The sequence below is a fragment of the Argopecten irradians genome, chromosome 2, assembly GCF_041381155.1.
Source record: "Argopecten irradians isolate NY chromosome 2, Ai_NY, whole genome shotgun sequence".
Classification (NCBI taxonomy): Eukaryota; Metazoa; Mollusca; class Bivalvia; order Pectinida; family Pectinidae; genus Argopecten; species Argopecten irradians.
Window position 1 is genome coordinate 64,677,555 of NC_091135.1, and position 20,225 is coordinate 64,697,779.

Below are 20,225 nucleotides of genomic sequence, written 5' to 3' on the forward strand. Positions count from 1 at the left end.
CATTGTATAAAGTTTTTATGTGCAATCACTGCCAGTTAACACTTGTGCACAATTGTACATCAACATATTCCACTATAAAGAATAAGTTTTCAAAACATGTGAAAGAATTATGTAAACATCTTGTGGAATTTTTATTTCAATAAACTAACAGGAAAACTCTACACTAGAATGATTACCAGATTTTTAGTGTTAGAAATTTGACACTACCACAACTCTAAATCTGATATCAGTCGAGTAGAGATGGGTACCCTGACTGTAAATCTGATTTCAATCGAGTAGAGATGCATACCTTGACTCTAAATCTGATATCAATCGAGTAGAGATGCATAACCCCACTGTAAATCTGATATCAATCGAGGAGAGATGCATACCCTGACTCTAAATCTGATATCAATCGAGGAGAGATGCATACCCTGACTCTAAATCTGATATCAATCGAGGAGAGATGCATAACCCCACTGTAAATCTGATATCAGTCGAGTCGAGATGCATACCCTGACTCTAAATCTGATATCAATCGAGTAGAGTTTGAGAATTGGATAGTGGATTAAACTTTCGATATCTCTTATGCTGGACATGTTAAATCTGCATCTCACTAGTTTCATAATTACAAAAACTGGATATTTCATTCTGTGAGAGTCAAATCTGTGACTTAATATCGATATATTGTTCATCATTGTACAGGGAGTTGGGATACATATAGCATGTAATTATAAAGCACACAAACATCAGGTACCATGTTCATATTAATCAATTCCTTTCTACTTCATTGTCTGTTGCATTCTTCACAGTTCAATCCACACTTCTTGTGAGTTGTAGTCTTCTGTTCATCTCTCACACATCACAAAGTAGAAAATTCGCACACACCCCACAAAGGTTCAACACTTTGATGTGAATGGAAACATTATCATGAAGAAATTCCCTGATTGAGACATGTTTCATGTCGTTTTCTGACTTGTGCCATGACCATACATTCAGTGCCATGACCATACATTCAGTGCCATGACCATACATTCAGTGCCATGACCATACATTCAGTGCCATGACCATACATTCAGTGTGTACGGTGTATTCATTTTGTCTTCCGATTGCCATTATTGTTCGTATTAATGAGACTAACTGTGATGGCCCTTACTTGTGTCAGTGAAACAGTGTCTGATCTACTCTAGCACCAAATAAATGTCGCCAGGACAGAGGAATTTTCCAGCCTGGCGATGGTTTGATTATTTCTCCCTCCTCATTTTTCTTTGGCTGATAAAAAACAAAAACCAAACATTCTGTCAGTATTGTTTTTCATTCGTTAATGAATAATACATGTAATACAGACTATGCTATAGAAACAAACAGACTTGAAAACTCAATGATTACAAATATGAACAATTAGAATAATTCAAAATTAACATTTCCGACACACATAACTCCGGTATTTTCTATCATAATAGAGTAACTTGTAGTTGACAACATCAATTTTATTTACTCTGACCGTCCAGCAATTATCATTTTCCTCATATGAGCTTAATTATGCCTGGTCTCATAAATGTCCCTCTGAATCCAACATCAGGCTTTTATTAATGATACTAGAAAAAAAATCTTTTGAGTAAAAGAAAACTGATTTCTGATGATCTTGAATAAAATGTCTGCAACATGAGAAAAACACACTTTATAATATTGTTTCCTTGTTAGAATACCAACCTTCATGTCCACAAGATCGAGCCACTGATTAAGACGTGAGGCCAGGAAGATGGCGTCCTGTGCATTATCTCCTTCCGAGCAGAACAACAGTAACACTAATACTGGCATCTCTTTACCACTGCAACACAGCAATTTGAGGTAATTATTTAATCATTAATATGAATGATATACAGTTAACACAGCAATTTGAGGCAATAAGTTAATCATTAATGTGAATGATATACAGTTATCAATAGTTAGATATTTTTATGTTCACATTTTATCAAATCAATGATAAGAAATGCTTCGCGTCTATCAAGGATTTATAAGTGAGAAGGATTCGTGACTGTCTCTTTACATTACTAAACACCACGCGAGATGCCTATGAACCGGGAATAAAAACCGTTTTTCTCAACAAATACTTGTCTTATCGAGTCAAACGAAAAACCATTGTAAAGTTTATTAAATTTCATGACGTATATTACTTGTTTTAAAGACGGAATATTTAGAGGATATGTCTTAAATTTTCGTTAAAAAAGATCGACAGCTCATGAAATGACGGCCCCGCTTCAGAAAGTAAGACGGTAACCCTCGCACCCGCAAGCTACATCAAAGGCTGCGCCGGCGGATATCAAAGGAAAATCAGCCGTCGCCCAACGTCACGGTCAGTGCACAAACACAAAAGCGCCTGCCTTGGACTTCCCCCAAACCCAGTGTGACTTATCCTTCTCATGTACGTCCTTGCTTCTATGAAGAAATTTCTTCCATTTTTTGTCTATGACTTCATAAACCCAAAAGATATTGAGAATGATGCTTAAATATTTGTCCTATCTTACAATTCCTCTAATATGGACTTAGCTATACTCTGTTCTATATTTGGACTATCTTACAATTCCTCTAATATGGACTTAGCTATACTCTGTTCTATATTTGGACTATCTTACCATTCCTCTAATATGGACTTAGCTATACTCTGTTCTATATTTGGACTATCTTACCATTCCTCCAATAAGAACATAGCTAGACCTTGTTCTATTTTTGTCCCATCTTACCAATCCTCCAGTAAGGACAGAGCTATACCTTGTTATATATTTGCATTCAGTAAGTACATAGCTATACCTTGTTCTATTTTTGTCCCATTTTACCATTCCTCCAGTATTAATAACATAGCTATACCTTGTTCTATATTTGTCCCATCTTACCATTCCTCCAGTATTAAGGACATAGCTATATCGTGTTCTATATTAGTCCCATCTTACCATTCCTCCAGCATTAAGGACATAGCTATAACTTGTTCTATATTAGTCCCATCTTACCATTCCTCCAGTGAGGACTTAGCTATACCCTGTTCTATATTTGCATTCAGAAAGAACATAGCTATATCCTGTTCTATTTTTGTCCCATCTTTTTTTTTTTAATTTTTTATTTTCCAAACAATGTTTTAACAAAGACTACATTTGCCACATACATATATATACACATTACTTCCATTTCCATCCATTCTGGCATTTTTCTCTCATACACATTATTATTGTTGTTTACATTGTTTTTTATTATTATTTATGAAAAAGGGGCAGGGGGTAAGAAAAAAAACAGATAGGGAGAGGGGAAGAAGGTAAAGGGGGATAAAGGTATGAAGAGGGATGGTATATAAACTAGTAAATAAACAATTAACATAAGAGATAAAAAAAAAGGGGGGGGGGAAAGGACAGAGAATGGATATCACTTCACAGCTCTATACAAATATATACATAGTGCAAGCATGACACATGGAAAAACATGTATAAATAACTATTTTAATTCAATTTAAAATATGGACAAACTGTCTGGGGTTTGCAAGTTCCACTAGTTTTGACCATTTTTGCCAATCTTTATTGAATCTATTAATTTCTTTTTCTCCTTTACCAAAAGCTATATATTTTTGAATATAGTAATACTCTTTAATAGAGTTTAAAAAAGCTGTCACATTTAATGAACCATGTAAGCATCTAGTTTTGTAAATATAATGTTTAATATAAAGAACAATTTCATTATCAATCCTATGATATATACAATTTTGATCTAGTTTCCCAAAAAGCATAGTTTCTTTATTAATAGCAAAAGGAATCAAAGTACTGAAAGTACTAAATGGCTCGGTCTCAATGATTGGAGGATATATTTCTAAAGTCAACATTTTTTTGGACAATAAGAAATAAAGTTTGCTAGTGTTCCTTCCAGTTTGGACTTTTGAGGATTCCTTGGACACCAAGGTGTTAAATAAGAAACATATACTATACTCTTAGGAGCCCATTCTAATATTTCCTATGGTGTTATATGCCAAATGACTTTATAGCATCTTTAACCTTTTCCTTGTTAATTTGATGTCAATTAAAATATCCATTCTGAATTGCTATTCTCATTAAGTTCCTGGGACCAAAGTATCAGTTAACAAGTATTGTTTTGCAGCAGAGACAGACAAGAGGCATATTTTTCTATGCCAAAATGTCTTAAATATAGAATATGTCAGTCCTCAAGAAGACTTATCAATATAGTCATACCATTTCTGAATAAACTGGTCAATTGGTCTACTTTTAACAAGTTTTTGTAATTAGTCTTTTGTAAAACAGCAAGTTGATTGATATATCCAAACATGATTTAAACTAGCTATGATAAAATATCTTAAACATCTTACAGCCATTTAAACAAGAGCTGTCGGGGAACAGTAAAGCTCGCCTATTCAGAAGAAGTTGTTGTTCAAGTATTTACTATTTAAACATGGAAGTATGACAAATTAACAGACTAAAAAAAAAACCTAAAAGGCCCCAAATTGGTTGTATTATCACGTTCAGCATCCATACACATTAGGAAAATAAAATCATAAACATTTATGATGACTTAAGCTTAAACAATTGACGAAACAGAAGCTTGCTCAAAAACTTTACCGTGAAATGGGACGCCAACGCTGAAGCCGACGCCGACGCCGACGCCGGGGTGACAACATTAGCTCCCCCTATTCTTCGAATAGGCGAGCTAAAAACGTATGGTCTATTTTCATGTTAAGTATACATTATGCCAAAAAGTAATCATTCTACATTTTATTCCAATATCAATTGGGTATCTTGTTAGCTCGCCATAAACCATGAATTGTTTTATACACTTTTTTAACTTGAGGAAATTACAAATGATTTTTTCTACAATATTTGTATTTTCAAATCCCCATACTTCTGATGAGTATAATAAAACTGGCATTACAAGTGACTAAAATATTTTCAGTTTAAAATCAACAGGAAGGGATACATTCCTTTGTTTCTTAAAAATAGTAGACACTGATTTTATTGTTTGTTCAGCAGTTTTTTCCTTTTCTTTAAAAACGCTACCATTAATGTTAAAAAATATACATAGATATGTATACCCTTCTTATCAAAATAATTCTATATCCCATAACGTAAACTGGTGTTGTTGGGCCAATTTACGTTTTTGAGAATATTACAACTTTTATCTTTCTGATATATTAGATAATAATTTCCATGTAATGCAATAATGTAATGCAATATTATTCAAATCTGTTTAACATTTGTTGTAGAACAGTGTCATCGCCATATAAAATGATAAAAGTTTGGGATACATTTCAATATTATCTGTAAATAATTTGTCAATAGTTGTCAGACAATTAACATTCTTTTTCCGCCAGATAAGATTCCAAGTCATCAAGGTATATTGAAAATAGGAAAGGAGATATAAATAAGGTACCATACTGTGCATGTATATGTTCAATGTAAATTAACAATGTAAGCTGATCTTGCAGAATTGCCTTACAGCGTTATAATAAATGCAGTTGTCTCATTGCATTGGATATAATTGATTTAAGGCAGTTCATGTGGCGACCGAAAAAGGTAAAATCACCATTTTCAGAGTGATCAGAGAAGATTGATAGTCAAGGAGGGAAAACATAAGACAACCTGTGTTATGCAAATTATTTATCTAATTTATTTTGAATAAAGTATGCCGAAGATGATGATTAGTGTATTATTAACAATAATCTTAATATGTTTTCTAACAAGAGATCCCAGAGGGATCTTGGCGCCCACCAAAGAATGATCTATGACTGACAATGGAAAGAGGGATCTTTTCCCGGCTTTTCAAACTTTTTCAAACACACTACATATAAAATTTGAGACAGATCGCTATAGTACTTTCTAAGAAATAGTGGTAACAAACTACAACAATGAAATCTAAGGTGGCGGCCGGTTGGCCATCTTGTTTACCGATCAGTCCCGAAAGGCATTATGGATTAGTCCTAAAAGGTACTATGCACAACAAGGGTACAAGGGGAAACTATGCATGGAATTTGAGAAAGATCCCTTCAGTACTCGCTGAGAAATAGCGATAACAAACTTTAACTATCATAATCCAAGATGGCCATCGGTCGGTCATCTTGTATACCGATCGGTCCAAAAATACAATATGCACAACTAGGGTCCTAGGGGAACCTGTATATGAAATTTGAGACGATCCCTTTAGCACTTTTTGAGAAAAAGTGATAACAAACTTTAACTATCAAAATCCAAGATGGCCACCTGCCGGCCATCTTGTTGACCGATCGGTCCCAAAATGCAACATGCACAACTAGGGCCCTAGGGGAACCTATATATGAAATTTGAGAAAGATTCCTTCAGTACTTTTTGAGAAATAGCGGTAACAAATTTTAACTATCAAAATCCAAGATGGCCGCCTGTCAGCAATCTTGTTCACCGATCGGTCCCAAAATGCAATATGCACAACTAGGGTCCTAGGGGAACCTGTATATGAAATTTGAGAAAGATCCCTTCATCACTTTTTGAGAAATAGCGGTAAGAAACTTTAACTATCAAAATCCAAGATGGCCGCCTGTCGGCCATCTTGTTGACCGATCGGTCCGCAAATACAATATACACAACTAGGGTCCTAGGGGAACCTGTAGAAGACATTTGAGAAAGATCTCTTCAGCACTTTTTGAGAAATAGCGGTAACAAACTTTAACTATCAAAATCCAAGATGGCTGCCTTTCGGCCATCTTGTTGACCGATCAGTCTCAAAATACAATATGCACAACTAGGGTCCTAGGGGAACCTGTATATGAAATTTGAGAAAGATCCCTTCTTCACAATTTGAGAAATAGCGGTAACAAACTTTAACTATCAAAATCCAAGATGGCCGCCTGTCGGCCATCTTGTTCACCGATCGGTCCCAAAATACAATATGCACAACTAGGGTCCTAGGGGAATCTGTATAAGAAATTTGAGAAAGATCCCTTCAGCACTTTTTGAGAAATAGCGGTAACAAACTTTAACTATCAAAATCCAAGATGGCCGCCTGTCGGCCATCTTGTTCACCGATCGGTCCCAAAATGCAATATGCACAACTAGGGTCCTAGAGGAACCTACATATGAAATTTGAGAAAGATCCCTTCTGTACTTTCTGAGAAATAGCGGTAACAAGAATTGTTAACGGACGGACGGACGGACGGACGGACGGACGGACGACGGACCACGGACGAAAGGCGATTTGAATAGCCCACCATCTGATGATGGTGGGCTAAAAATATTAACAACTAATGTCATATTGTGTTATAAATTTAATGTTTTATTTATTCTTTTTATTTCAAGCATGTAGATGTCATAGAAAATAAACAAATACCAAGTATATGCATATTAAAGTAAAATTCACAAATCACAACACTTATGTGTATTGTATATATGGAATGAAGATGATGATGGTAATTATTTGGATCATAAATGTTTACAACATTAAATGTATTATATATATGGAATTTGAGTATGATGATAGTAATTATTTTCATATAAAAAACTATTACAGTATTAAGCTACCACAGTTGAAAATGATTTCTTTCATTTTGTTCACACATTTTTTCTCCTGGACTGGTTCCAATTGAAATGATACTTGCATGTAGACATTCTGTAAAACATAAGAAAACAATAAATGTATTAACAGAGTAATTACCGAAAAGGCTAATATCATATAATTAAACACTTTTTTTTTTATAAATAACAATACCAGTTTAGAGTAAATATTATTGAAATTTATTTTCTGTTGTTCTTTAGTCCTCCTGTTCTTTGGAGTTTTGTCCTTCATAAATTGATTGTAATACAGCAGTTGTCATATAATGTATCTGATAATGTGCACACAGAAGTATAAGTATATGCATATGCATGTGTGCATGGGCACAGTGATAAGTTCATTTTGCCGAGTAAAAAGTTCAAAGAACTAGTATTGTTCATACTCAAAGATGTAATCGCACTAAAAACAGTGATCGTGTAGGCTTTTGTGTGATTGCATTTGTAAGGGGTGTATCTCTGAACGCCAACATTTTGGATTTAGCTGTAGAGTTGTTTGTTGTGACAGTGGTTATAGTCTTTTTCCTAAAGGCAGACCCAATGCCACAGGTAAATTTACCTGTAAAAGTTACCTGTGTTGATACTTATCTAAGTGTATATTGATTAATTTTCATTTCAATAAGTGTTCATATTTAATATCAGATACATATATACATAATATATGTTTCTGTTAATATCTATGAAAATATAACAATAGAATCTATGGATGAAATTAAATTAAATTCACAATGATTTTATTTCAAGAATTTTAAAGATTTCCTTCATATATCTAAAATCTCTGGTATAAATCTCATTAGATTTTCAATAGATTGATACTAAAATCAAGCAAAGTTCTTTGAAACTTATTTCACATGGAAGTAACTTTACCATTCAGAAATATCAAAGAAAAAATCCAAAAAGGAATTATCCAGTTTCAACTTAGTGTAACACTAATTTGATTAAAAGTTTGAAATAATATAAGCCTTTTGCCTGTTGAAAAGTGATATATTTCCACAAGGTCTTCCATATATGTCTGTTAAGTGACCTTATATACATATATAGTACATGTACATGTAACATCTGCGTTAATAACCTACCAAAGAGCGTTAATAACCTACCAAAGAGTAAGTGAATTTATGTCAAATATGATTTCCAAATTTTACTTGTACTTGTACTTGACTGACCTTTTTAAGTTAACAGAACATACAATATATTTTGAAAGTTGCATTAGGATGCATCATTTATCATAATTATATAATTTTCCTGCTTTCTTATCCTAAGATGGTATTTCTAGATCAGCGTGATGTTACATTATAATGTAAATGTACATGTACATTTATTGTATATCATTATAGCAAAAGAGCATCCAATAATTAAACTGTTGTCCGTTAACAGCGCAGTAAAATTATATATTTTTGTGCATGTTAGAAATAACATATAAATTTCTTTCCTATGGTTGAATTTCGGTCAAACATTGTTACTAGATACAAATTGGTATATGTACTATAATCTTTAAACAGAAAAAATTAGAAAACTGTTAATTTGGTATTCTGAGCACTAAAAGTTTGCAACATTTTGAGAATTACAAGACCTTCAACATATGGACTTGAAATAATTTTGCCAGTATTGCAACATTAACATCTATAATGTGTATTAAAATGAATATGGTTTAGACCCTAAGTAACAGTCTTCAATCTCATTTCATTTAGTATTTTTACATTATTAAGTGACTTCTAAAAATATTTTGTATCAAAAATACATATAGAACATTAAACCCCAATTATATATTATTACCAATGTTTATAAAACATCATAATGTGTGTTTGTGTCGGCTTCAATAGATTACCAACTTAAACTATAATCAACAGGTCAAAATTTCCGACAATATTAATTTAAACTTTTGTGATATTGTTTTTCTCCACTCATTTTCTAACCAAATACTTCACGGTGTACGTCTATGCGATAAGAGAAATCATGCGCAACTATGCACGGTCACAAGAAATGAAAGTTGGCTAAGAATGTAGCCCTACTGGAACTCCTATGTCAAAACAGAATACTGTTACATTCGAATATACACTGATCAAGAAACCTGTTTTTCTGATAAAATTGAGATATGATTTGTAAAAAAATATTTCACCTGGAACTCAAAATGCATCGTTCTTAATAATCCACATGTAGCTCCATATTAATTCTTAGCATATTAAAGCACTGATTATCTTTGATTAATAATTTACGTTGTATATAATACGGAATATATTGAAGGAATTTTTATCCAAAACCCACCAATGTTACCTATGATACTGATTGAAATACAGGTAAATCTCAAGTGACTTTACAGGTGAAAATAAAGACAGCTTATATGAAACAGTATATAATTGCCTTCCTATTGTTTCCTAAAACAACACCTACCTGTGGTTGATAAATATGTTGGCGTTAAGAGAACACCCCTTTGTAAGACTGTGCCAGGTGGTAGAGATTAGTTCCGCTCGAGTGATCACACAATGCAAGTGAGAATCGGGAGTATGTTTATGTAAGTTTTAATTACTAATCTCTGATGATTGCTGATAAAGTATAACTCAGGATAATTGCTAAACATTTAACCGTTTTCTCCACGTTTGTTGTAGATTGAAACAGCTTTTTAAGTGCCGTTCTACGGAAGAATTATGAAAAAGAAATCGGCATTTTCATCGATCTACAAATGAAGTAGTCAAAAAAAATCTCACTTCGAGTTATACGAACATTTTATGTATGATTTTTGTCATTCGGACCAAAAATACTTCGTTAATTACGTAGTTTACGGAATACGTTATATATATTATCAGAACGTCAAGCTCCTGTAGGCCTACATGTGATGAAAGTGGCTAAAATGTTTTTAGTGACAACCTCTATACGTGCTTTAATATGTATATATAATCTGATAATGTATACATGTGCTTATAAAATTATCGATAATTATGGATGTGGTAAATATTCATACCTTATTAACTGCCGTAAGTTGGAAGATTACGCCAGCTTGGACATTTAGAAAATGTTCATCGTCTCTCACGCGCTATTTGATCAGTTTACAAAGTTTATCCTAAATTTTCTTAGAGTTGTCTTTCTTCCATTGTGGATTTACACGTACATGTGGCATAACGCAGCCGTGATAAACAAATCTCCATTTCGTCCCGAGATTTATTTGCTCCCGAACTAATATGATTCAAATTACAAAAATCATTATTGTAAAAATTTTGATGTTTGAAGTGAAACATTGATTTCATTTTTTCCGTTGCGGGATAATTGTCACTAGTAGGGACAAAACGCGTGGGGCGAAGCGAAGCATTTTCGGGACGAAACGTCTTCATGCATTGTTAACAACATTTTAGGGACGGAAAGTCTAGATACATTGTAAACAATTCAAGTGAAAATTTTCCAACCTAAGATCATTTGGATAGTGTATATGGTAAGGATATGAAAGCAGTTATCTACTTCTATTTCAACATTACAGATACGCTTATTTCAGTAACTTTCATATTCAAAATTTGCTATTTAAAATTCCCGGTAAAATCAAAGTTGTTGAATACACTGCCGTTAGGAGCGCTAGTATCTGCGAGCAAGTTCTAAGCCAATCATATTGAGGAAATTGACTGAAAGAGAATTTTGCAACCACGATCACAATGGCGAGGTGATCCTCGCCAATAAAAAGAATATCCAAAAGGTTTTCAAAATTGGCTAAAAAGTTCTGAACTTCAGAGCATTCCCAAAAAAGATGTATGATGGTCTCCCTTTCTAATGCACATAACATACAGTGAGGATTATTTGAAAGACCAATTTTACAAAGATATGTATTAGTTGTTAGAATATGATGGGAAATTCTGAACTGAAGCCATTGAAGTTTAGTATTATTAGTAGACATGAAGGGTATATTGTATATTTGTTTCCACATTTCTTCAGCATAGTCAAAAGAGGTTCTCCATTTATGCTGGCCAGTTATATAGCCGTATCATTTTTAACTAGAACTCTGTAAAAATCTTGGACTCCACGGTTATTTTTCAATATTAATTCAAGGCTAAAAGGAATAATTGGGTAAAATAATTTTTCATTTGGTACATGTACATTTTTCAGATACTTTTTAATGCTAGATATAAGTCCATGATACTGAAGATAATTACTTATCGCATCATAAATATTACAGAATTCATCATACGTAAAAACAGAAAATGGAGAAACACTTTTTAATAAGTCTTGTATGGTTATGATTCCCTTTCTAAACCAAGATATGTAACAAACAGTTTTGTTTCCAACAATAATATTTTTGTTGTACCAAATTGGAATTTTGAATACAGAGTATTCTTCTGCTTTTAACTGGTTCCCCTTTGATCTTAATTTGTACCATGCTGTAAAAACATCTTTCCAGAAAGCATTTCTACAATTTGTCAAAATCTTACTAAGGTATTTACTTCCAAAATTCGCCAAATGATGAAAATTAACTTTAGAGTTTAGAATCATACGCCATTTACCATTAGATCTAAATATTCTCCTTATCCACCCAATTTTTAATGAATCTATAAAAGCTGTGAGATTGATCATTTTTAAGCCTCCATCCATATAACTTTGTATAATTACATCTCTCTTAACTTTATCTGAACCACTATTCCATAGATAGTTAAAAAGAATACTGTTGAGCTGTTTTACAAAACCTTCATCCGGATTTGGAAGCGAGATAAAAAGATGATTTAATTGCGAGATCAAAAGAGATTTTATAATACAGATTCTACCAATTGGTGAAATTTTCCTTCTGTTCCATGTCTGCAATAGATTTTTGAGTTTAATTAGTTTTTTATCATAGTTCAATTTTGGTATTTTGTGAAGATCGACATGAAATTCAATACCTAGAAGTGTAAATTTAGTAACCCCCCATTGCAAGTTCAAGCCTGGCATTAGTGTATCACTGCTATACTTTTTACTACCAATCCAAATAACCTGAGATTTTCCTGTATTAATTTTAAGTCCTGAAATTTTTGCATAATTATTTAATTCCATAACTGCAGCCCTTAATGAATTTTTGGTACCATCAAGTATTAAGGATGTATCATCAGCATATTGAGAATTTAAAATATTACAATTTTCTACATTTATACCAACAATATCTCTGTTATTTCTAATACGTATGGCTAAAACTTCTGCACAGATAATAAATATATAAGGGGCAATTGGATCGCCTTGACGACAACCGCGCATAATATTAAAAAAAAGAAGACAAATTACCTCCCTGATTAATTGCAGAGCTAGCATTACAATGTAAAACTTTCATCCAATTCCTAATACTGTTTCCAAAATTAAAATATTTTTGTCCCATCTTACCATTCCTCCAGTAAGGACATAGCTATACCTTGTTCTATATTTGTCCTGTCTTACCATTCCTTAAGTAAGGACATAGCTATATCGTGTTCTAAATTTCTATTGTCTTACAATTCCTCCAGTAAGGACTTAGCTATACCTTGTTCTATATTTCTATTGTTCTACAATTCCTCCAGTAAGGACATAGCTATACCCTGTTCTATATTTGTCCCATCTTACCATTCCTCCAGTAAGGACATAGCTATACCCTGTTCTAAATTTGTATTGTCTTACTATTCCTCTAATAAGGACTTGGCTATACTCTGTTCTATATTTCTATTGTCTTACAATTCCTCCAGTAAGGACATAGCTATACCTTGTTCTATATTTGTCCCATCTTACCATTCCTCCAATAAGGACATAGCCATACCCTGTTCTGTATTTGTCCTGTCTTACCATTCCTTAAATAAGGACATAGCTATACCCTGTCCTAAATTTCTATTGTCTTACAATTCCTCCAGTAAGGACTTAGCTATACCTTGTTCTATATTTCTATTGTTCTACAATTCCTCGAGTAAGGACATAGCTATACCCTGTTCTAAATTTGTCTTGTCTAACTATTCCTCCAGTAAGGACTTAGCTATACCCTGTTCTATATTTCCATTGTATTACAATACCTCCAGTAAGGACATAGCTATACCCTGTTCTATATTTGTCCCATCTTACCATTCCTCCAGTAAGGACATAGCCATACCCTGTTCTATATTTGTCCTGTCTTACCATTCCTCTTGTAAGGACTTAACAATACACTGTTCTTTATTTGTCCCATTTTATCCTTCCTCCAGTAACGACATAGCCATACCCTGTTCTATATTTGTCCTGTCTTACCATTCCTCCAGTAAGGACATAGCTATACCCTGTTCTATATTTGTCTTGTCTTACCATTCCTCCAGTAAGGACATAGCTATATCCTGTTCTATATTTGTCTTGTCTTACCATTCCTCCAGTAAGGACATAGCTATACCCTGTTCTATATTTGTCCTGTCTTACCATTCCTCCAGTAAGGACATAGCCATACCCTGTTCTATATTTGTCCTGTCTTACCATTCCTCGAGTAAGGACTTAGCTATATTACCATTCCTCCAGTAAGGACTTAGCTATATCCTGTTCTATATTTATCCCATCTTACCATTCCTCCAGCATTAAGGACATAGCTATAACTTGTTCTATATTTGTCCCATCTTACCATTCCTCCAGTAAGGACTTAGCTATACCCTGTTCTATATTTGCATTCAGTAAGATCATAGCTATATCCTGTTCAATATTTGCCCTGTCTTACCATTCCTCCAGTAAGGACATAGCTATGCTCTGTTCTATATTTGTCCTGTCTTACCAATCCTCCAGTGAGGACTTAGCTATACCCTGTTCTATATTTGCATTCAGTAAGAACATAGCTATATCCTGTTCAATATTTGCCATGTCTTACCATTCCTCCAGTAAGGACATACTGTCAAGGGTTTGCAAGTTCCACTAGTTTTGACCATTTTTGCCAATCTTTATTGAATCTATTAATTTCTTTTTCTCCTTTACCAAAAGCTACATATTTTTGAATATAGTAATACTCTTTAATAGAGTTTAAAAAAGCTATCACATTTAAGGATGTACTCCTCTGAGAAGTCAAAATTTTCTTGTATTAAACTTTTTTTCTCATATAGATTTTTGGAAATAGGAGTTCATACCATAAAAGAAAATGGAAGAAAAAAAATATGTCCGTGTGCTCGTTTTTGAGATGTTGTCACTTAAAGATACCTAGTTGACAAAATATTGGATTTTATGGGAATTTTGCCGTTTTGACCATATACACAAGACACTAAAGCCATAATTTCCTAACTAGGTGTTTGATATGTATGGATGTTTGTAGAATTTATTTTCTAGTAGTCTTCTTTAAAAAAATACCAGTTTTGATTAATAAGACTAATATTTTTTCTCAGAATAACAACATATGCTACCCCTACCCCTTAATTTTGAGCTACAAAATGCACCATTTTCAGTCATTTTTGCCAAATTTAACCCTTTATAGAAATACTTCTGGTATTAAACTTTTGTTAATATTTTGCATATCAACAGGGAAAAGGTTGCTCTTTCTAAATCAGGCAGAAAAATTGGGGGTCCGTGTGCTTACTTTTTTGCCCCATTTGAATATTTGTTATTTTTCAGTATTTTAGAGTAAAAAATAAAAGTGCTCAAATTACCATTAAATGTAAAAATAAAGTGACAAAAGTGTATCATTTCACACATTAATGCTCAATATTTTAATTACCATGAACCCAGTAAAGATTTACAGCAAAAATAAGCTCGATACAGCTAAAATTGCTGGCGCAGTGATGATTTAAGTAAAAACAACTTTAGTAAAAAATGGTAAACATGTGGCTCGTCTTGAAGTGAAAAAAGACACTATTTCAAAATGGCCGCCAAATGAGCCATTTCTTAAAATCCCCGTATAAAAAAATCTACTAAAAATAGAAATGTAATTTTTTGACAAAATTTGCAACTGGCAACTTGCTACAGATATTGATAAATTTTATTTGAAAATCTGATAACTTCTTTGATCTTTTTCGTAACGAGACTAATGGGACTGAAACCTCAGAAGAATACATCCTTAATGAACCATGTAAGCATCTAGTTTTGTAAATATAATGTTTAATATAAAGAACAATTTCATTATCAATTCTATGATATATACAATTTTGATCTAGTTTCCCAAAAAGCATAGTTTCTTTATTAACAGCAAAAGGAATAAAAAGAATATCCAAAAGATTTTCAAAATTGGCTAAAAAGTTCTGAACTTCAGAGCATTCCCAAAAAAGATGTATGATTGTCTCCCTTTCTAATACACATAGCATACAGTGAGGATTATTTCCATTGTATTACAATACCTCCAATAAGGACATAGCTATACCCTGTTCTATATTTGTCCCATTTTACCATTCCTCCAGTAAGGACATAGCCATACCCTGTTCTATATTTGTCCTGTCTCACCATTCCTCTTGTAAGGACTTAACAATACACTGTTCTTTATTTGTCCCATTTTATCATTCCTCCAGTAACAACATAGCCATACCCTGTTCTATATTTGTCTTGTCTTACCATTCCTCCAGTAAGGACATAGCCATACCCTGTTCTAAATTTGTCTTGTCTAACTATTCCTCCAGTAAGGACTTAGCTATACCATGTTCTATATTTCCATTGTATAACAATACCTCCAGTAAGGACATAGCTATACCCTGTTCTATATTTGTCCCATCTTACCATTCCTCCAGTAAGGACATAGCCATACCCTGTTCTATATTTGTCCAGTCTTACCATTCCTCTTGTAAGGACTTAACAATACACTGTTCTTTATTTGTCCCATCTTACCATTCCTCCAGTAACGACATAGCCATACCCTGTTCTATATTTGTCTTGTCTTACCATTCCTCCAGTAAGGACATAGCCATACCCTGTTCTATATTTGTCCTGTCTTACCATTCCTCCAGTAAGGACATAGCTATACCCTGTTCTATATTTGTCTTGTCTCACCATTCCTCCAGTAAGGACATAGCTATATCCTGTTCTATATTTGTCTTGTCTTACCATTCCTCCAGTAAGGACATAGCCATACCCTGTTCTATATTTGTCCTGTCTTACCATTCCTCCAGTAAGGACATAGCCATACCCTGTTCTATATTTGTCCTGTCTTACCATTCCTCCAGTAAGGACTTAGCTATATCCTGTTCTATATTTATCCCATCTTACCATTCTTCCAGTATTAAGGACATAGCTATAGCTTGTTCTATATTTGTCCCATCTTACCATTCCTCCAGTAAGAACTTAGCTATACCCTGTTCTATATTTGCATTCAGTAAGAACATAGCTATATCCTGTTCAATATTTGCCCTGTCTTACCATTCCTCCAGTAAGGACATAGCTATGCTCTGTTCTATATTTGTCCTGTCTTACCAATCCTCCAGTAAGGACTTAGCTATACCCTGTTCTATATTTGCATTCAGTAAGAACATAGCTATATCCTGTTCAATATTTGCCATGTCTTACCATTCCTCCAGTAAGGACATAGCTATGCTCTGTTCTATATTTGTCTTGTCTTACAATTCCTCCAGTAAGGACTTAGCAATACCCTGTTCTATATTTGTCCTGTCTTACCAATCCTCCAGTAAGGACATAGCTATACCTTGTTCTATATTTGTCTTGTCTTACCATTCCTCCAGTAAGGACATAGCCATACCCTGTTCTAAATTTGTCTTGTCTAACTATTCCTCCAGTAAGGACTTAGCTATACCATGTTCTATATTTCCATTGTATAACAATACCTCCAGTAAGGACATAGCTATACCCTGTTCTATATTTGTCCCATCTTACCATTCCTCCGGTAAGGACATAGCCATACCCTGTTCTATATTTGTCCAGTCTTACCATTCCTCTTGTAAGGACTTAACAATACACTGTTCTTTATTTGTCCCATTTTATCATTCCTCCAGTAACGACATAGCCATACCCTGTTCTATATTTGTCTTGTCTTACCATTCCTCCAGTAAGGACATAGCCATACCCTGTTCTATATTTGTCCTGTCTTACCATTCCTCCAGTAAGGACATAGCTATACCCTGTTCTATATTTGTCTTGTCTCACCATTCCTCCAGTAAGGACATAGCTATATCCTGTTCTATATTTGTCTTGTCTTACCATTCCTCCAGTAAGGACATAGCCATACCCTGTTCTATATTTGTCCTGTCTTACCATTCCTCCAGTAAGGACTTAGCTATATCCTGTTCTATATTTATCCCATCTTACCATTCCTCCAGTATTAAGGACATAGCTATAGCTTGGTCTATATTTGTCCCATCTAACCATTCCTCCAGTAAGGACTTAGCTATACCCTGTTCTATATTTGCATTCAGTAAGAACATAGCTATATCCTGTTCAATATTTGCCCTGTCTTACCATTCCTCCAGTAAGGACATAGCTATGCTCTGTTCTATATTTGTCCTGTCTTACCAATCCTCCAGTAAGGACTTAGCTATACCCTGTTCTATATTTGCATTCAGTAAGAACATAGCTATATCCTGTTCAATATTTGCCATGTCTTACCATTCCTCCAGTAAGGACATAGCTATGCTCTGTTCTATATTTGTCTTGTCTTACCATTCCTCCAGTAAGGACTTAGCAATACCCTGTTCTATATTTGTCCTGTCTTACCAATCCTCCAGTAAGGACATAGCTATACCTTGTTCTATATTTGTCTTGTCTTACCATTCCTCCAGTAAGGACATAGCCATACCCTGTTCTAAATTTGTCTTGTCTAACTATTCCTCCAGTAAGGACTTAGCTATACCATGTTCTATATTTCCATTGTATAACAATACCTCCAGTAAGGACATAGCTATACCCTGTTCTATATTTGTCCCATCTTACCATTCCTCCAGTAAGGACATAGCCATACCCTGTTCTATATTTGTCCAGTCTTACCATTCCTCTTGTAAGGACTTAACAATACACTGTTCTTTATTTGTCCCATTTTATCATTCCTCCAGTAACGACATAGCCATACCCTGTTCTATATTTGTCTTGTCTTACCATTCCTCCAGTAAGGACATAGCCATACCCTGTTCTATATTTGTCCTGTCTTACCATTCCTCCAGTAAGGACATAGCTATACCCTGTTCTATATTTGTCTTGTCTCACCATTCCTCCAGTAAGGACATAGCTATATCCTGTTCTATATTTGTCTTGTCTTACCATTCCTCCAGTAAGGACATAGCCATACCCTGTTCTATATTTGTCCTGTCTTACCATTCCTCCAGTAAGGACTTAGCTATATCCTGTTCTATATTTATCCCATCTTACCATTCCTCCAGTATTAAGGACATAGCTATAGCTTGTTCTATATTTGTCCCATCTTACCATTCCTCCAGTAAGGACTTAGCTATACCCTGTTCTATATTTGCATTCAGTAAGAACATAGCTATATCCTGTTCAATATTTGCCCTGTCTTACCATTCCTCCAGTAAGGACATAGCTATGCTCTGTTCTATATTTGTCCTGTCTTACCAATCCTCCAGTAAGGACTTAGCTATACCCTGTTCTATATTTGCATTCAGTAAGAACATAGCTATATCCTGTTCAATATTTGCCATGTCTTACCATTCCTCCAGTAAGGACATAGCTATGCTCTGTTCTATATTTGTCTTGTCTTACCATTCCTCCAGTAAGGACTTAGCAATACCCTGTTCTATATTTGTCCTGTCTTACCAATCCTCCAGTAAGGACATAGCTATACCTTGTTCTATACTTGTCCCATCTTACCATTCCTCCAGTAAGGACATAGCTATACTCTGTTCTATATTTGTCCTGTCTTATCATTCCTCTAATAAGGACTTAGCTATACCCTGTTCTATATTTGTCCTGTCTTACCATTCCTTGAGTAAGGACATAGCCACACCCTGTTCTATATTTGTCCTGTCTTACCATTCCTCTTGTAAGGACTTAACAATACACTGTTCTTTATTTGTCCCATTTTATCATTCCTCCAGTAACGACATAGCCATACCCTGTTCTATATTTGTCTTGTCTTACCATTCCTCCAGTAAGGACATAGCCATACCCTGTTCTATATTTGTCCCATCTTACCATTCCTCCAGTAAGGACATAGCCATATCCTGTTCTATATTTGTCCCATCTTACCATTCCTCCAGTAAGGACTTAGCTATATTACCATTCCTCCAGTAAGGACATAGCTATACCCTGTTCTATATTTGTCTTGTCTTACCATTCCTCCAGTAAAGACATAGCCATACCCTGTTCTATATTTGTCTTGTCTTACCATTCCTCCAGTAAGGACATAGCCATACCCTGTTCTATATTTGTCCTGTCTTACAATTCCTCCAGTAAGGACATAGCTATACCTTGTTCTATATTTGTCCCATCTTACCATTCCTCCAATAAGGACATAGCTATGCTCTGTTCTATATTTGTCCTGTCTTACCATTCCTGCAGTAAGGACTTTGCTATGCCCCCTCCTGGTATATAGATACAGTCAGGCTGTTTTAGTCCATTTTGCAGCTCCTCTGGGGTTGGTGCAGGAAAGGTATGTCTGCGTTCTAGTTCCATCCAGTTCAGTGGAGAAGTCCTAAACCTTTGGCCAGTCGTCAATTCCTCCATGGACTTAGAGGCCAGAAAACGGAGTTGGTCACTTTAAACAGATTGTGTGAAGTATTAATCTACCAGTATATGACAACAATAAGATTAAAGTCTTCCACTTCACTAATAATCAGAAATCGTTTTAAAAACTTGCTTAATGGTATGATAATAGGGAATCTATTGTTTATT

At 34.4% G+C, this 20,225-nt stretch overlaps 1 protein-coding gene across 1 annotated transcript in view; it reads right to left on the reverse strand.

Annotated features, from left to right (window-relative positions):
* Positions 1-20,225, reverse strand: part of LOC138316223 (proteasome assembly chaperone 2-like) — a 31,037-nt gene continuing 10,812 nt past the window's right edge. Inside the window, exons 5-7 of the mRNA XM_069257815.1 lie at positions 19,882-20,088; positions 1,693-1,810; positions 1-1,251 (exon numbers count right to left, since the gene is read on the reverse strand). Of these exons, the coding sequence (XP_069113916.1) occupies positions 1,141-1,251; positions 1,693-1,810; positions 19,882-20,088 (436 nt within the window). The 3' untranslated portion in view covers positions 1-1,140. The remainder of the gene's footprint in view (positions 1,252-1,692; positions 1,811-19,881; positions 20,089-20,225) is intronic.